An 18,890-nucleotide genomic window follows, 5' to 3' on the forward strand; every position below is an offset into this window, starting at 1 on the left:
TTGTACAGATACTTTTAAAAAAAAAAATGAACTGTAGCTTTGTTTTTATATGGGAGTTAATTTTTTATTTAACAGATTAAAATGATTACCAACAGATAAGCCTTGCTGCTTGTTTTTAAGAACAAATGCACTGAAAGCATGTTTAATGGTTCTAGCATCTTTAATAGTTTCCAACACCACAGTCCAAAGTACAGTAGAGTCCATTGTAGGCCATGACAAAGCAGAGCTCAGCTTGGCCTGTGGTGGTCAGTGTTGATTATTATACAGGGACAATCACAAGCAAATGAGCATGAAAATATAAGGTACACAGGCAATATATACAAGCATCCTTTCAAGATGTGCCCTAACACAGACACCCCATCTAATTATGAAGACCAGGTTTTGACACTTAAGATGACAACTTTAAATAGGATTTTTTTGAAATGTGATTCATCTTCCATAGAAAAACATGACTCAAGTGCAATATTAATGAAACTTCAGCTGATCCAAGTGTGAACCCAAAGTAAATTCGAACAAACCAACTCTAATAGACAAGGGGGTCCAAATCTAAATATAGCTAAAATGTGGATTGAACAACATCTGCAGTGTTTGTCGTTCTATTTATTTCATCCCTCAGGCAGTGTTGGCCTGTAAGGGAGCAAGAGGCAGATTCACTGGCTTTACAAGCTGCAACCTGAGACAAGGGAAGCAAACTCAAGAGCAGGCGATTGGATATTGTACTATGGGAGCATTTGGTCGCTCTTAAAATCTTTTCCCCAACCGTTTGGAAAAAGGCAGCGGTGGAGAGAGGGGCAGAGATGGGAGAGAACAGCTGCACACGCTCATGTTCCCCCTCCACTTTCCATCGCTACTTGTAAAGAGACATTTATTTTGCCACTTTCTTCATCCGCTGGTCCAGAGCTGCAAAATTCTCCTCAATTGCCTGGAGATTCTCCTTCATGGTATGCTGCACCTAAAAGCCACACCACAGTAGTTGAGGGACAATTCAGTTCCATTTACTCTAATGGGTATAGATATAGTACCAGTCAAAAGTTTGAGCTGTTTTGTCCTCAAAGCATTTGGTTAACATTGAAAATGAGCCACCATATCTTCCCAGAGCTTCTGCAGCAGTCCCCACACGTGTAAGGCACTTGTGAGCTGCTATGTTTTCACTCCTGTCCAGTTAATCCGGAACAAGATTGGCCAGGCGCGCTCAAACTTTTGACTGGCACTCCACAGCCTGGAATACATGCAGTACGTAACAGAAAAACTGCTAGCGCAAAGCAACAGAAAGTGACATTGTCTTCTAGGTTATGAGAAGACAGCACAGGAAAGAAACCCTACCTGCGTGAGCAGTGAGCTGTTGTCCTTCAGGGAGTTGTTGATCATTTGCTGAGTTGTGTCCAGATGAGTGAGCAGCTGGCCAAACTGCATAGCTAAGGGGGACAAGAGACCAAATCAGCCCTCAGGCTTCAGTTGGAGGCACTGAAGGAGGACTGCAATGAGAATCAGTGGAGTACCTTGCTCATGCAGCTCCTTTACAGCTACCAGTCGCTGCACCACCTGGGGCAGAGAGGTTGCCATGGCGTCCCATTTCTGGATGACATCATAAAGCTGGGACACCTGGGAAATAAGGGGGGGAAAAAAAAAAATACAGCTGTCTAGTGATACAACAATGCATACAATTATCAAATTTACATTAATGTATTTGATTTCTGCACTCAAGAGCAGGTGGCCCGCATAATGAAGGCAGTACCAACCTTGTTCTTTGTCTCAGCGTCCTCAATGGCAGTCTTGTGCTTTGCAATCTCGTTCATCTTACCCAAGACGCTCTGAAAGACACGGAAGAGGAGTTCGGACTCCGTTCAGACAGGAGTGGGACGAGGTGAAGCAGCCCGTCATCGGACAATCACCAACACGTCACGCCATGTCCACATTCAGCGTTCCACTCCTTTGTTAATGCTGCAAAGCACTTGTACTGAGGTCCACCTTCTGGAGGTCAAGTTAAACACAAGCTACAGCCTTGTTCGCGCGCAGCAGCTGGTACCTGCAACCTGGCCTCCACCTGGTCCAGCGTAGCTGAGTCTAGGGCGCTGACCCTCGCTTCCAGCAGCTCCAGGGTTTCCTGAGCAAACAAAACAGGAGGTCACACACAATAGACCAACATCCAAAGGAAGGTCTGCCATCTGGGAGGTGCTCACGGTTTACACTGACCAAGAGGGCAGAGACTCACCATCAGACTGCCTCCCTGCACTCTAGCAGTCAGAGGACTCTGGAAGAGAGGACACGGCATAAATGGTAAAAGTGGTCTCTATCCCAGGTGTGCCACGTTGCGCATGCAGTGCTGGAGTCTCGCATACCTGTTTGTCAGAGCCACTCCCCATTGCCGTCTCCAGCTCTGACAGACGCTTCTCTAATTCGGCAATCTAAGTGGGAGAAACCCGTGTGAGACATCTCGCCGTTGTCCATACTCCCCCCCCCCAGCCCCATCTGACTGTCACCTTGGCCGAGTCGACAAATCGCTCCTGCTCAGGCCGACTGTGCAGCTCGTACAGGACCACCCCGTCCGGGGCTTTGGCCCCCCCAGATTTGCTGTCACTCCCCGCACTCCCCCGGCTGCCCCGCGCCACCTCCAGCTGGGTGAGCAGGCGCCTAGCGAGGGACACACGGAGGACAATAAGTCGCTGGTGCTTTCTCGTGCTCGCCAGGCCTCCCTCCTTCCCAACCATCCCCTCCCTCACTTGGCCAGGGCTCCATCAGGGTCAGCCAGGTTGATGTGGGCCTGGGGGCCCAGCAGAGAGTCCAGGTGCGCAGAGACAAGCTGCTGCTTGAGCTGAGCGGCCTGCTGGGCCAGCAGCACTGGGGTGAGCCTCTCCTCGGCACTGCTCTCGCGAGTCGTCGCCTGGGGACAGAGCAGTGCTGTCAGTCAGAGTGACAGTCCATCCTCATTTCTCTACTCCGTGTTCCTCTGCCTACCAGCTCACAGGTGCTGGACCTGAGGTTACAACCCAGTGAGTGACTTGATTCTAGAACTACTTTTCTTGGAAAATATGTATATCACTACATGATCTTAACACAAACAATGACATCAATGACAAGAAAAATAACACCATGACATTAAGGGTAACAAATTACCTATATACTTATTTATGTTGGACATTGAATAATCTGCCAAAGGTTATGTTCTAAAATGTTTACCAGTTTAATTTCTATTGTAACACTCATAAGAGATAATGAGGTATGTGACTGATTTTCATGCTATCTAGGCAGGATTGTACTGTAGGTGACAAAGGAAAACACAAAGTGCAAAATGTGAAATTCTGCCAGAACTATATTTTTTTTGCCATGGACGCTAAAATTATGATTTAGCTTTAAGTGGCTCCTTTGTCATTTTTTTTGTGGGTCCTGTATAGTAAATATCTCAATATGTATTTAATGCACTTGTATTTTTTACAAGACGTACATCACTTTGGAGAAAAGCATCTGCTAAATGAGTAAATGTATAGTAAAAACAGAGACAGACAGGCCCAGAGGAATGCAGATACTAACCTGGATGTTATCCACCTCCTGAGTGAGTTCCTGAATCTCATTCACCAAACGCTGGTACTTTTGCTGAGGGGTCTCCTTCACCCCACATCCAACCGCCAGCTAAGAGACAGACAAAAGGGGCGGCAAATGGCCACATCACCTTTAGACCGTCACAGCGGCTCTTTCACAGGGATGATTAAAAACATTCCATTAAAAAAAAATATATAAATGAACAAAAAACACACAAATGTGTTATTTCAAAGATGTGGCTAAGTCAGAGGGCTGTATTCCACAGGTGATGATCCAGAAAATAAAATAAACTCAGTTTTGAAGGAGCACATTTAAAGAACTAAACCATTGTTCAAAATGGAGGGAAAAATCATATTAACAAGTAAATGATCTACTACAAAACCTCAACTGTACAATGGTTTAAACATTTAAAGGGTAAGTACAGAGTAGATGCGAGACTAAAAAGGGGTTAAGTGAATCCAAGACCTGAATGATCATCAACGATTATTCAATATGACCAAAAAAGGTGCTCATGTTATACTGTATGTTTTCTGTGAACCATGTCTATATATAGTATATGCAGCATTTCCATAATGCATGTATTCTCAAACCTCTGGTGCCCTATGAGACAGGAAATGAGCAAAACAGGAAAACACAGCAGACTTTATTAAAACCATGAAATTCCATTTTTAATGTAATTCTGCACTTAAAGGTACATTTCCATGTGCACAATACTAACCCTCATCTAATGGACATGTGGACATTTCCCATGTCCAACAAAGCTGATGACGAGTCAGAAAACAGCAAAACTGGAAAAAGGATTCTCAACTTTTACACTAATTAACAGATCATTTCAAGAGAAAACAGCAGAGCTGTAGGTACTTACTATCTCATAGTCCCCAGACTCATAGCCAACCCTCCTGCTTTTGCTGATGCGATCTGAGAAGTCTGAGACATTGAGATAGACAGAGCAAGAATGAAAAATACTTGAGAAGCTTTGTCTTCATTGGTACACGCCAAACACCAACGCACAGTCCTCCCATCACAACGCACAAAAAGCAACAGAGATACTGACCCAAGCCCTTTGTGCTGACACGCTTGTCCTTAAACTTGTCATAGGCTGCATTGGGATTGACCACGATGCGCTCCACGCTGTCACTGCACAGCTCCTCCTGTGAAACAGGGACACAGAGAGAGAGAGACATCCACAAGTGTCATAGGGCAAGGCCCACAAAACACATGCACACACACTTGACACAGCACTTAGAGCCACCATAGATTATTCCATAGCACTGGTGTGTATATTCTCCTGAGATGTGTTCTTTTTGGTCAGCTATAATTGTTTATTGTTAAATTTAATTCCAAAACCATACAATATACAATGTTAAGCCTTAATAGACCTTATAAAAGATATTCTAGACTTATAAACTATACCAAATTTGCACACATACAGTTTTAGAGGGAGGAAAAAGCTTGTGAGCCCTTTAGAACTATATCTACATGAATTACTCATAAAATGTGATCTGAAATTCATCTAAGCCATAATAAGAGGAAGACTTATAAAACAACACAAACACATTGCAATATCTTTACTGAACAACCAAGGTCACAGATAGAAAAAAAATGTGTGGACGCTTATATTTACTAACTGGTAGAACCACCTTTAATAGAAATAATCTCAATTAAAAGCTTTCTGCAGCTGCTGCCCAAACTTGCATGGTGGCTTGCTGGTATTTTGACCCACTACTCTATATAAAACTGTTTCAGTTCATGTATATTTTTGGGATTTCTTGCTTTAAAGGGTCTACTTCAGCCTTTCAATAGGATCAAGGTCAGGACTCTTGGTCATTGTAAAATACAGATGTTTTCTGTTTGGTGTTGGATCAGTCATGCTGCATGACTCAACTCATGAGTCCGACTCCACTGACAGACGCCCTGACACTGTGCTATTGAATTTCCCGATATAATTTGAGGTTCATTAGTCCCTCAGTCATTGCAAGTCACGTAGGCCCTGTGGCAGCAATGCTGCCCCACAACATTATACTCCCCCCACCATTCACAGCTAAGATGCATCACAGAATGTCCTTACAAACATTTGTAGGATGGCCACTCCTAGGCAGAGTTGTAGTAGTGCAGAATTTCTTCAATTTGTAAACTACCTGCCTGACTGGACCAAAGCAAGCCTTTACAAATCCTTTTGTAACCGTTTCCAGTCTTAGTAGCTTCAAATCTTTGTCGGGTCATATTGCCCTTCAGCAGAATTGTATTCTTCACAATACCTCAAGGCAAAACTCAAACTAACTGACTGGAATACCAGACTCCAATTACTCTCTTTTCAAGAAGCCATTATCCTGAGGGTCGCATACTTTTTCCGATAACCTTAACCATTTAAGCCATGTAAAATTTTGTGTGGTAAAAAAGACTAACTTTGTGACTTACATAAAGATCAGATCACATTTTAGGAGCCATTCATACAGAAATCCAAATAATTGAAAAGGGTTCATAAACTTTTCCCTCACAACTGTATGTAACATTGACTCTTTTTCTCCCCCCCCTTCCTGCTATTTTATTGAAAAACATCTCTGGGATGGAACAAACCAAGGTGGATCTAGTACAGAATGTGGAATTTGTGATTCAGAGATTTCTGCCAAATTTCTGCATGCATGTTGTGTCCCCCAGCTGGTCAGTCAGATCAGCTGACTGAGGTCAAGGAATGACCACTGTCATCCTATTCCTTTCTACACTTATGCATGCTGAAGTGCATTCAGTACACAACAGAATTCCCAGTAACAACAGGAAACACAGCATGCATAAAGACTTCAAATTTGCACACAACCACCCAGATCATTTCAAGACTAAATGCATGCAATCATTAGCATGGGATCACTATGTCATGATGACCCCAGTTTGGAGGAATTAACCACTACAGAAAAAAAATTTCCTACTCCACAATCACTCTCATAAAGTAGAGCCAGGTTAACAGGATTTAGATATAGTACTATTGCCTTTTTGCTTGGTAAATAGACTATTTCTATGAGGTCAGTTGAGTTCCATTCACTCAAGGAGAAATGCAAGATGAACACTGCCCCCTACTGCAGAGCTGTCTGAATAGCGCTGTTGGGCTTTTCAGCACTGAGGATAGTAGGAGAGGTGCTAGGGTGGTATGAGGTCAGTGAGGCAGAGGGCAAAACAATGAATGGGAGGACAGATATAAAGGAAAAAAAAACTAATTAAACATGAAGCAAAACAAGATGACAACTTGTTACTTCAGTGAAATTACCAGTCAAGTCAGCGCTACTCTCATTTGGCTTGAACTACCCCATTCATCTATTGTAAGCAATTGTTCTCAACTAGGGATTTATAGAAGAAATCATGACAGTTGAAGCAAAAGACAAATGTTACGGCATCTATACATATGTCTTGAGCAGGAAATAAGCTTGCATATTTGAACAGTATAGGATTGCTGCAATATTCAATTAAATTCAAAACATGAGATGATTGCTCAGAAGCTGCCAAGAAAAACTATTTACCTTACCTTTACTTGCAGAATGAAACTGTTTGACCCACTAAATGCCTACTCAAGAGCTGTAGTGTGAAATCTGGAAAACTGAATGAGTGTTCCGCAGACCCGCTAATTCCCAAGTAAACGTGTGGTTAACCAGCCTAAACAGAATAGCAGAATAAGTTTAGCCCAGCAAAAGCACTGTTGGCCAAGGTACACAGTTAGTGTGGACAAAGCAATCAGTTACTGTAATGTGGACGACTGAGGGAGAAACAAGAAATCGTTCCAGAATGGATACATTTCACTGGAGCAAATTATTACTTTCAAAATATCTCTTATTTTCTTAACCCGGCTAAGTATCCTCTTAATGAAAGTAATTTGGTTTAACGGGACTGAAAAGCAAATGCTTTACATGCTTGTGCAATATATTCTGTTAAATTTCCCAATCAGTGCTGGGCAAATAAGACCTCTGAGCCCAAAAAGGTGTGATGAACTGTGAGGACCACAAGCAAAGATTTAGGATTAAAGGTGCAGCTGCACAAAATTACTGTTGTAACTTTTTTACATTAAATGTTTAGAGAAAATGTTATGAAAAGAGTGTTGGTCTATTAGTTGTCACTTTCTCTCTCCACAATTAACTAGTGGGGGTCATAATATCAATGCTTATAGCTCAGACAGCTGTGCAATTAGGCAGAATCGCTTCCCTTGCCTTTGATTTACACACAAAGTGAAGGTGTAGTGCTCATTTTCCATTAACACAAACAGACACACAAGTGCACAGAAACAAAGTTTAAGATCTATGTTAACAGGGGGAGTCAGGTATGCTCTTACCAGCTCCTTGGGTTCCCAAAGAAAATTAGAGATACAGAATGCAGAGAGAGAAAAGAGAGACAGATTAATGTGGTTATTGACATGCCATGCACAACAGGAGTGGCCAGTAGAGAGGAGATAGGGACAGTATTCCCAGTACGACCCAAGACCGGTCTACGATTAAGTCATTTCTTGCCATCTCCCTTCTTTCTGACACCTCACCAATGTTTTAGCAGCTCTTTTGAACACCATTCATTTTCATACAGGCCCCAGACATTTCATTGCAGTGCGGTTACATCACCAGTAGAGGGCAGAGTTAATGCAGGTGGAACACAGAGCTAGTGTTAGCTGTTAATGGAGGTTACAAAACTATTTATAATAAATAAAATTAAAAACCACACACACACAAACCTCCACTGCCATTTCTCTGACAAGGGCTTAACTAACTTTTCATATGTAGTGTATTTCTACTCTACATGAGACAGAATGAAGGGTGCAAGCCTTATTAATTAGGGTCTGATCTTCTATTATATGATATACTCATTAGCAAATCAGACACTAATCAGCTCCGGCAGAATTAATGGAATCATGGCTGGAAACATAAATGAACGTTACAATAGAGAGGTGGGGGGGGGGGAAACAAAAATCATTGCTAGCACATCCAAGCAGAGGATTCAAGTTCATAATGCTAGGATAACACTAGATGACAAAACACCATGTAAACGATCAATTCAATCTGATTTGAGTATCAAAAATTACAACCCATGCATGTACTTTTTTGTAGCATTTAAAAAAAAAGAGCTCTTACTTGCACAAACTAGCATCCCGGGTGGGGTGGGGAAAGAGCCAAAACAAGGGTGGAGAAAGGGAGCAGGGGGTGAGACACGGGAGGGAAAATGCTATTAGGTTTAGTGCGTGTCAGTCAGCACAATATACACAACAAACACTGCATCTTAGGAACATGCTGCTGTGATCTGAGGGGGACGTGGGTTCAGTGCTTCAACAATACATTGCAACAGGGATCAGCAAGGATACACCCCAACAAAAGGGAGAGGAGGAATAAGTGCTCATCAGGAGTCAGTCCCGGTACACAGCATTAACGTGTGGTACAACAATATCCGAAATAACCTAAAACACACACCTATTGTGCTGAACATAGATGTCAGGTCAATGTTTTTAAATGTATATCTATTGTGACGGGATTATTTGTTAACGTGTTACTGACTCAGTTTAATTACACTTAGTCTTAAAGTCACTGATAATTTCATATTTGTCATAAATACTACATTTGACTTGCCACAAAGGACAAAAACGAAATTCAGACAAAGCATAGGACAATTAAATAAAAATATAAGTGTCAAATCCTCACAGCTTGCAAAATGTGATCTAATTTCTGTGGTGATTAAATATGATTGTGCATCCATAAAGATACTTTTTCTGCTGGGAACATAAAAGCTAAGATGTTGCCAGTAACTTCTTACCATCTTTAGAATTGGAAAAGGTATCACGGAAAGGAATTGGTTTCTTAAGATTTAGAGAGCAGTGCCAAAACATCACAAGATGTTCTTCAAATATGGATGGTAAAGTGAAACATCTCCCCCACAGTCCTGCCCACATGAACGCAAAGTGAAAGACACTGAACCCGCCAGCCCTGCAGCATCACCTCAAACAGAAATATGAATGGAAGACCAAAAGCACAACAAGCAAGGGACAAGGAGGGGCTCAACAACAAGCTCCGTTCAAAAAGCATTCCATATTTCTTAGTGTTTACACTTAAAGGTCCGAAACAAAGGCATCAGCCCATAGATATTCCCCAGATAAAACTAATGTATGTGGACTGTGTGAAATGGTTTGCCCTTCCTTGCCAAGACGGCAGTGCACCTGTACTGTGTCTCACGGAGAGAGCAAAGATTTCCAGTAACCCTGCACAGAAAACCATGAGAAGTAGCTAATATGAAATAAGAGCTATAGCTTCCCCAGAGCAGTTCTTCTGCACCTTATACCAGTACTTGGGCACCAACACAATGGGGGGGAGGGGGGGTATTTTCCTTGTCTCTGATGACCTGCTCAACAGAAGTTCAACAAGTGATTTGATGTACAGAAATGTGACACACAAGGTGCTTCACTTTACACACGTTGCCCTCACACAAACTCTCCCTCTGTTATTCACAAAACAGAAAACACATTTCAACATCTGGTTATCAGTCACCTGCTTGATGCTCAACTGAAATGTGATATAATTCTGACAGCAAAGAAGCACTAGACACAACTGACCAATTATTCACCTTGACAGAGAACACTTCTAACACGAAGAACACATCTGATATTTCAGTAGGCATTTAATAAAAAAAATCACTTTAACAGGAGAGTTACGGCTACATTTTTATCATAATTACATATATAAGGAGACCATTCTGAAGTAGCAGAAGGATTCCAGTCATATGACTCCACCACCAGAAAATGTGACTGAGACTCGATCCCTTCATCTCTGTGAAAGAACCACCCGCAGTCTGAGCACTTAGAGGAATTTGAGTCCATATGCTGGTAAAGTTCTCAGCACGGAGTAAAACTGAGCCTACCTTTATTTTTATGAGGATTACCTTTGCTCAAAAGACATTTGTACTAAATGGTTTTACTTTATGTATATAAAACAATGCTCAGATAATTGCCATATATGAACATGAAGTAATAGAAACAAAGTAAGCAAGCATAGTATTCATGTCCAAAATGATTATTTTTTTGAATGTTTATTTACCTTTAGTGTTAATAACATTAAATCTATTAGATTAAAACATAAAGGGGAAAACACAAGAGCCAAATGTAAACACATAAGACAGCATCAAAATATGGATTCTGAGGTAATGATCAATCTAAAAAAAGCAGCATTACACAAATTTCTCGTAAAAGTCATTAGGAAGAATCTATTCTGAACTGATGAATAGCATAATGATATCTTATAACATCGTAATTATATTCTCAGTGCCCAATGCTCAAAAACCTGAAAAGAAAGGAAACCTGAGGTCACAAGAACCAGTATATGTACTTTTGAGCATCCTAATTGCTGTAAAAGTGATGAACATGAACACGCTGATGCCTTTGTTTGCCATTTTTAAAGATTATTTACAAAGAATATTACTATTTACCAATTTTAATATATCAGTTTGCAAAAACCCATTTTATCTATTATACATTGTTCTAAAAATAGTGTTCCACGATGTAGTTCAGGTTCTTTTTCTTTATTAAGCGGACCCCTTTGTCCAAGGTAAGGACAAAATATTTCACAATTTTTTAAGAGCAAAATGAGCTTTTCCTCTGCCATTCAAGAACATATTTCCACAAGGTTGATAAAAACAGTTCTAACACGACCGCTTGGGTCTGCTGAGAAGCTGCTCAATTATGTCCGAAACATTCACTGAAAACGCATGAGTGGAAAGGCACCGCGTTGGACCACAGTGCAATGGCTCTGGCATGGAAACCTCCTCCGCCTCTCACTTACCGACTCAAACTGCGCTTGGTCATCCTCCGGAAGGTCACTCGTCTCGTAAACATCCGGTTCATTGAAGGCCTGGGGGGGGGTGGGGTGGGGTGGGGTGGGGTGGATGGTTAACACAAAACACCCTCATTGAAAGCCTTTTAAAAAGTGAAGTTTAGTTACACTAATTACACAACTTACATTCTCAGTCCACTGTCAAACACACACACCTGTGCAGATCAAGTCCATTTTTAGCCATAAATTATAACGTCATCAACTAACAGGACAGCTGGTACCCTAGTGGTTAGAGGGGCTGTTTTTGGACCCCAACTTAGGTCGCAGGTTTCGAATCTCACCTCCAGCTATAATACCCTGGGAGCAAGGTACTTACTGTAAAATTACCCAGCTGTATAAATAAGTTGCTTTGAAGAAAAGTGCCAGCTAAATGAATAAAGATGAACTAAAGGATTAATGCAGTCACACTGCAATCTGTATGGAAGTGAACGCGTGTGTTATCGCCCGCCCCCCCCGTTGGACTGCTGTCCCCTCCAGCCAGTGTGTTTATCCTGTCCCAGCTCCGGACAGGCGCTTCTTGCAGCTAAAGATGAGAACAAACCTGGCAAATTACACATCATTCTCTCAATGTGAAGCCAAAAAAAAAGCAGCGTAAGGCCTCAGATGACCGTGACGGCAGCGCAGATGGAGCGGCGGCCCGGCCAGGGCGGGTCCCACACAGTGCGGAGCGGCCAACGCCCTGAGAACCGCGGCCCGAGCGCTGCGACCTCGAAAGGCGGTTCAAACCTCTTCGAAGCGCCTCTTGCGCACCCAAACCAACAACAACAACAACAACACCACCACCAGAAGGTCGAAAGGACCGGAGGGCCTCCGGGTTCTCGACACGGAGCCACACCGACTGGACCGCAGTGAACAGCAGGACTCACATGACCTGCCTGGAATCTACTGTGAAAAGCGCACATCTGACGAGTTAATCATGAATCAATTGGAGATCGAGATGCCCCTGATAAGAGTCAGCAGCCCGTAGCCCCCGCAAGATCGCAACTACCAGGTCGACAAGTGAAGTGTCCGACTGTCACTGTACCGACCCCGGCCGAACGCGCGGCGATCTGCCACTGACTCTGTGTCTGTCGCGCCCACTGACTCACTGTCCGTGGCCGCTCTCCGGTACAGTCACCGTAGCTCCTGTGTGATGCCACGCAGCTAGCTACGAGGCGCTAAATACATATCGCGCTCGAACCCGATGCGTGCTCAGGAAAGAACTATTCTAGCGTGTTGCGCCCAATAATAACGGGGGTAAATGAAGTTCCCACCGGCCTTCGCCGTCTCCTCCTGCTGGTATTCGCGCGGGCGCGTTTCGCCTACCACCACTAGGTCGGGACAACGATCGAACCAGCCAACTCACTGAGGCAGGCAGGGGCGACAGACAGAGCAAGACAACGCAGCTCTTTTTACAGCGTTACAAACACTCGCTATAAACGTATTCCACTGGGTAAACACCTTAACAAAAATCGACAAGTGACAAGCTTCAGACTTCATTGCACTTACTATGCCGGGCAAGTTGGCGTATTTGGGATCCGCCATTGTTGTGGACACTGCTGCTGCAGACGAGACGTGACACGGACGGACGGAGCGCGGAAGAAGACGTGGACACTTCTGCGACTACAGTGACTGCTGACCTAGGACTCAAATAAACTGCACTGACAATGGACAATTTCGCGTTGGCTACCGTCTAATTTTGCAGTCTAGCGCTCCAAGGCGCAAAATCAAGTTATTTTCCAACGGTTTTGATAAATCTAGCGCTCAATAGGACAAACGGCGCGTAATCTCGCGTTAATCCGCATGTCTCACGAGATTACGAGGTGTGGGTAGTCAGACCATGATGTAAGACTTGTACTGGAGGATCCTGCCACTTGTAGTTTCATACTTGGTAAATTAACTGCGAGTGTATCAGATAAAGTGGTAATTTAAAAAATATTTCAATAACTACGTAATCACTGTCGCCTACTGTGCCACAGTTGTCCTTGTAGAAACAACAACAACAACAATAATAATAATAATAATAATAATAATGCGTTTACTAACAACTACAAAACAACAACCTTGATACCCCAGATCAAGTGCAAAAGGACCATAATAAAATCCATAATAGAGATGAATTCTAGAATGTGGCTATATAACATCCATAATCAGTGTACTTGCTTAGAGCAGTCAGAGACTCAGAGAAAGTTCAAATATGACCTCCTGCTGTTGTACCCGTAAGCAAAGTACTTATCCTAAATTGCTCCAGTAAAGAAAAAAAATACTCTGCTGTATGAATGTATAAATCATTGTAAGATGCCTTGATGAAAAGTATCAACTGCATGAATAAATGTAGGAGAAAAATGTTACAAGGCTAAGTAATAATCAGAAGAGTAGGAATATTTTGGCTGTTGATAGGGACTGGGGTTAAAGAGAAAAATGCCACACTTGACACAAATAATGGATAGAATTGCTTCAAGCATAAACAGACTGCAGTATATTTACATTTACCTTTATTCATTTAGCAGATGTTTTTCTCCAAAGTGATGTACATCTCATAGAAAATACAGTTTGTGCCTTACCTTAGGAGAACGAGACATAGCTGCAGATGTGTGATTCTTAAGTACAGTTAGTTTATTTCCTTCACCATATGCACCAATGTTCATCACACAAGCAGCTGCATAAAACTTTACCTGAATATCACTGGTTCCTAATTCCTAGTTTTTTTTTTGTGATACATATAAACATTTACGTTACATATTAGTATACATTGTACACAGTAGCACTATACATTTAGTATACATCTTCCAGTAAACAGCAGACAACCCTGCATACTCTGACAAAAATGTACATCATTAATATTAAAATATTTTAAAGAATTTCAAGTAAACATGTAACAATCATGTCAGACAAACATTCTTTCTTTCTCTTATGAAGTTATTATTATTATTATAATTATTATTTTATTAAAAGAAATCTTCCTATCTAGATAAAATGTCAAGCAAAACACAGACCAGTCAATAAATGAAATGCTTTGTTAATAAATTAATGCATAAAAGTATGTTAAAAATTCAAATACATGTGTGTAATTTCGTGGTGATATATGGATATGATGGTGACTATTTCTTTGTCAATACTGCATATTTTCACAAAATTAAAAATTGTGAAATCCTCGGTTGTCATATTAATCACATAAAAAAGTGATGTGAATTTAAAAATAAATTTGACAACCCATTGAATACATTTCAGATGTATTTTCTGAAGCAACCTGAATGCTTTAAATAATGAAGGCCCAGTCCTTTAATACAGTTTATTTATACCAGTTAAGATGTGTTCTGCAATAAGACAATACATCTTTGCGAGCCGAGTTATCTCCTGATTATTTAAACTCAGAATTAAATAATTTATTTAATCTCTTCATATCATTTTTGATTTTCAACAGCTACGTGCTCAGGAACCCTAAAATCCACATTTTTATAATAATATTAATAATAAATAATATTCTTCTCGAAGCATGATTCAAATAATTCCTCGACCTGCTTACTCTTCACCTCTCTCTAAAATCACGCGGTTCCGTTCAATTATGCAAAAATAAATCAGGAACAAAAAAAAAAACAAAAGAATCCCGACAAGTTGCAGGGGAACTGCGTGCTTAGCATTCGAATAAAAACTAACTCCCATATCCCCCGACCCCTCCACCATGTTGTCTAACTCACATCAGCTTCCCATTCTGTCTCCGAAAACTGATTTGAGATCAGGTCCCCTCTTCCGCAATCCGCAGTGTTGACCCACTACGTGCGAAGCATGCACACTGATCTGGGATCAGCCGCGGTGGTCTCAGTACCACGTCATTGAGTGGTGCTGATGCGAGCGAGCCTCCCCAGTTAAAGGGGCCGAGCGGCAGCGCGCGCAGAGACCACGCCCCGCGTCTCGAGAAAATCAGCGAGCCCGCGGTCTCCGTTCGCTTCCTCTCACCTTCAGCTGGACATCGTAACGCCGACAACAAAAAACAGAAGCCACCTCAGTTACATCGTTATTCCAGCTGCAGCCGCAAAGCCAATGTCAAGGAGAACAGAGAAGATCCAGCAAAATTTAAATGCAGTTTAACCTAATATGATCTTTTACCATAAGTTTGTGCTGTTATTTATCTTTATCTAATTAGAGGAGAGCGACAGAATATTTTTTCTGCTCTTATATATATATATATATATAACGTTGTACCCCGAGCTGCATTCGACCAGTGAAACTGTTTGCACTGGTTCTCTGCAGCGAACCGGAGCTGTTACGCGGCGGCAACATCGATACATCGTTCGCTCATCCTCTTTAGTAGAACAAAAAAACAGTCACTTGTGTAGCGCTGCAAGGACAAACCCTGCCTGCACCACCTCCTCGCTTAATCGTTTCGAGCCTTTCGTCGCAGTCAAAAGCTGCAAAGCATCCGCGAATTTTCTCCACCAGAGGAGCAGCTGCTGGAAGAGGAGAGACGACACACGACACGAGCCCCCGCAATGGCCGATGCTACCGCAGAGTGCAACATCAAGGTGTTGTGTCGCTTTCGTCCTCTGAATCAGGCCGAAGTCGTCCGCGGGGACAAATTCCTCCCCAAATTTCAAGGAGACGACACTGTGATCATTGGGGTACGTTCGCTTCTTCCTCACCTTTCCTTTCCAGAGTTACACTATTACCGCGTTTTTCTTCTTGTTATATTATTTATATATTACCGTAATTCACAGCAATAATTTTGTTGTCTACATAGAAATGTCATACATCCATAATAATAATAATAATTATTATTATATTAACAATAATAATAATATGCTATGTCGTCACTAACTTAATACCATATTAATTATGCATTGCATTGTATTGTTTTTTTTTTTTTTTTGTGTGTTTATGTTATGTGATAGCGCGCGCGGGTCAGAGATGCGTCTAAATGTCAACAACAGTCTCCGGTCACGTTTAGAGAAACGTTTTCTGCGAAAAGCGATGATTTTGCCCCAAAAGACAGACAATGAATGTGTTGTTATGATGGTCTCCACCCTGGCGGCTGGGCCTGGATGTGTTTCTCAGTCATCGATCATTTGAAAAGAGCTGATCGAATAGCGCTTCGTCACCGTGCTGGGAAATCCAAGCACCCCCCCCCCCCCTCCCCCACCCCCCAACACACACACACACACACACACACACACACACACACACACACACACACACACACACACACACGCAGCAGTATTGCTCATAATATCATAGTCTCATAATATGAATTTGGCTTTCTCATGGGGTTTGTTATTTTGTTTCTGTACTAGGCCTTCTATATTTCATTATTATTTTAGATTATTTTAGATTAACCAAATATATATTTCTAAATGGGAGTTTCACCCTTATGATGGTTCCAGCTTCACTATGTGGTGTGTGAGCATTGCAAAAAAAATCAGTATACTGCTACATGCCTGTTAGTTTCCGTGTGTGGTTGAAATGAAATCTCATTTTCTCGAAATGTCATAACATCAGCTTTACATTTACATTTATTAATTTAGCAGACACTTTTCTGCAAAGCGACGTACATTTCAGAGAAATACAATTTGTCTATTAAATTAGGAGGAAGAGAGACATAGTTGCAGACATGTGATTCTTAAGTAAACTTTGTTTCTTTCCAGTATACTCACCGATGTTCATCGCACAAGTAGGTGCACAAAACTCAGAATAGACTATTCCTGATCACCTTCATCCAAAATTTTCACATACATTCAAAAAAGCTTTCACATACAAAGCATATTAGCAAAGGTTTGGTAGTTACTGAAACAAAGTGGTTAATTTTTATAGGTTACTTGGTCCTGCAGCAATCTAAAAAGAGATGGTGAGTAAAGATGGAAGGCCACACACCGACCTGTACAGCAACACACATGCACACACACACACACACACACACACACACACACACACACACACACATTAAGTATAATCCAATAGACGTTCATGCACATGCATAAGATGCCATAGCCTTTTACACAGATAATGCTGATGATGTCAGCATCAAATCACATACTATGCTCTCATTTCTTACTGCAAACACAATGCAATATAACTGGATTCCTGCCATAAATATTAATTTCCAGTGTTTGATTTTATATGAGAATTCTGGGTATATAATAACACTGCAGCTCACAAGGCAACCTGTAAATTGTGCCCTGCATTGTACAGGCCGGCAGTAGAAAGAGCTTTAGTGCTTGGTTTGTTATCACGTAAACAGAACACTTGTGGGCAGTAATATAGCAGAAATCATGATCAAAACAGACTGTGAGGTCACTCGGTGCGTGATATAAAACCAGTAATTCTTAAACATTACCGTCTGTTGTTCCCTTGTCTGAGATTGTCCTAACAGCCTGACTGGAGCTCTGCCATCTCGGCACTGATAGATCAGGACAGGGCAGAGGTCTCATGTGTTCATCCTTTAAATCTCAAAAGCAGGCGATCATGCACAATAGGGTCACCTTGAAAGCAAAATTTATAATTAGAACAATACATCAATAATATTACCTGGTGCTATCACCAAAGTACTACACTTTTTCTTGCTTCTGCTAGCATTAATAGCAGAAAGCTATTAATATATTTATATTTTGTATATGAGAACATGAATCCCATTGTTTATCCCCTTTGTATGAATTCCCTGTTGGATTGTATACACAACCAAGCAGTGTAAGTGAGAACTGCATACACTGGTAATGCATGGGTAGAGCTTTAATGACACCAAACAAGAAAGAACAACTCCCTGGGTGTTTTTTTTCTCCGTTTTAATCTTTTGTTTTATTTTTTCTGAGGGCATCTTGGCACCTGCAGTGTGACACTGCATTTTACTTAACATAGTTCATTTTCTGTCTTTCTTAAATGCATGAATAGTACACATGCACACCCGTTGTTTCTGGTACTCTTTCTGTGTGTTATACTATCACATGAAAAAGAGAGTGATATCCTATCGGAGAGGCGACTTTGAAAACAGTTGATTCACAGAAGCTGATTCACCATGGGGCGGTATGGTGACGCTGTTGTCTTACAGTGCCTGGGAGCTGTTTGTGGCTGTGGGTTTGATCCCCTCTTGGCCTGGGAGGAGTTTCCATGTTCTCCCGGATGTTTGGAATGGTTTCCTGTGCATGCTTGGCAAGAAAACTAGATTTACTTGAGTCACATGTCTGCAGCTATGTCTCTTTCTCTTAATGTATTGCATAAATCGTACTTTTGCTGAGATGTACGTCGCTTTGGACTAAAGCGTCTGCTAAATGAATAAATGTAAATGTAAGTGCGCTCTGGTTTCCTCCCATGGTCCAAATGTGTGTTTTCAAGTCAAGTCTCATTTAAACAACTTTCTTCAGAACAACTTACAGTGTACCTACAGTGTACCTACAATAAATGGGTACATTCATACAGCTGGGTAATTCAGCTGGAGCAATTTAGGGTAAGTACCTTGCTCAAGGGTACTACAGCTGCAGGCAGGATTTGATCCTGCAGCTCTATCCACTACGCTATTGGTTGACCTGTAGTATATACTACTTTATTAAT

General features: G+C 41.6%; 2 protein-coding genes across 5 annotated transcripts in view; one reads left to right on the forward strand and one right to left on the reverse strand.

Moving 5' to 3' along the window:
• Window positions 1–141: 141 nt before the first annotated feature.
• Window positions 142–13,142, reverse strand: dctn2 (dynactin 2 (p50)). Of its 3 annotated transcripts, none has more exons than XM_018742219.1 (15): window positions 12,864–13,142; window positions 11,325–11,393; window positions 7,850–7,855; window positions 4,592–4,688; window positions 4,403–4,464; window positions 3,529–3,627; window positions 2,721–2,881; window positions 2,481–2,631; window positions 2,340–2,405; window positions 2,213–2,251; window positions 2,027–2,104; window positions 1,740–1,811; window positions 1,500–1,602; window positions 1,324–1,415; window positions 142–952 (listed from the first exon to the last, which is right to left on the reverse strand). In XM_018742219.1, exons 1-15 carry the CDS (start codon window positions 12,897–12,899, stop codon window positions 866–868), a joined length of 1,218 nt encoding a protein of 405 aa, XP_018597735.1. In that variant the 5' UTR covers window positions 12,900–13,142; the 3' UTR covers window positions 142–865. The 3 variants fall into 3 exon arrangements, with proteins under 3 accessions (XP_018597735.1, XP_018597734.1, XP_018597736.1); XM_018742218.1 differs by lacking the exon at window positions 7,850–7,855 and adding an exon at window positions 8,637–8,645; XM_018742220.1 differs by lacking the exon at window positions 7,850–7,855.
• Window positions 13,143–15,242: 2,100 nt separating this feature from the next.
• kif5ab (kinesin family member 5A, b) overlaps window positions 15,243–18,890 on the forward strand; it is a 29,313-nt gene continuing 25,665 nt past the window's right edge. For both annotated transcript variants that reach the window (XM_018742316.2, XM_018742318.2), the window contains exon 1: window positions 15,243–15,973. In XM_018742316.2, coding sequence (XP_018597832.1) covers window positions 15,845–15,973 — 129 coding nt within the window. In that variant the 5' untranslated portion in view covers window positions 15,243–15,844. The remainder of the gene's footprint in view (window positions 15,974–18,890) is intronic.

This window comes from Scleropages formosus, chromosome 22, assembly GCF_900964775.1.
Source record: "Scleropages formosus chromosome 22, fSclFor1.1, whole genome shotgun sequence".
Classification (NCBI taxonomy): domain Eukaryota; kingdom Metazoa; phylum Chordata; class Actinopteri; order Osteoglossiformes; family Osteoglossidae; genus Scleropages; species Scleropages formosus.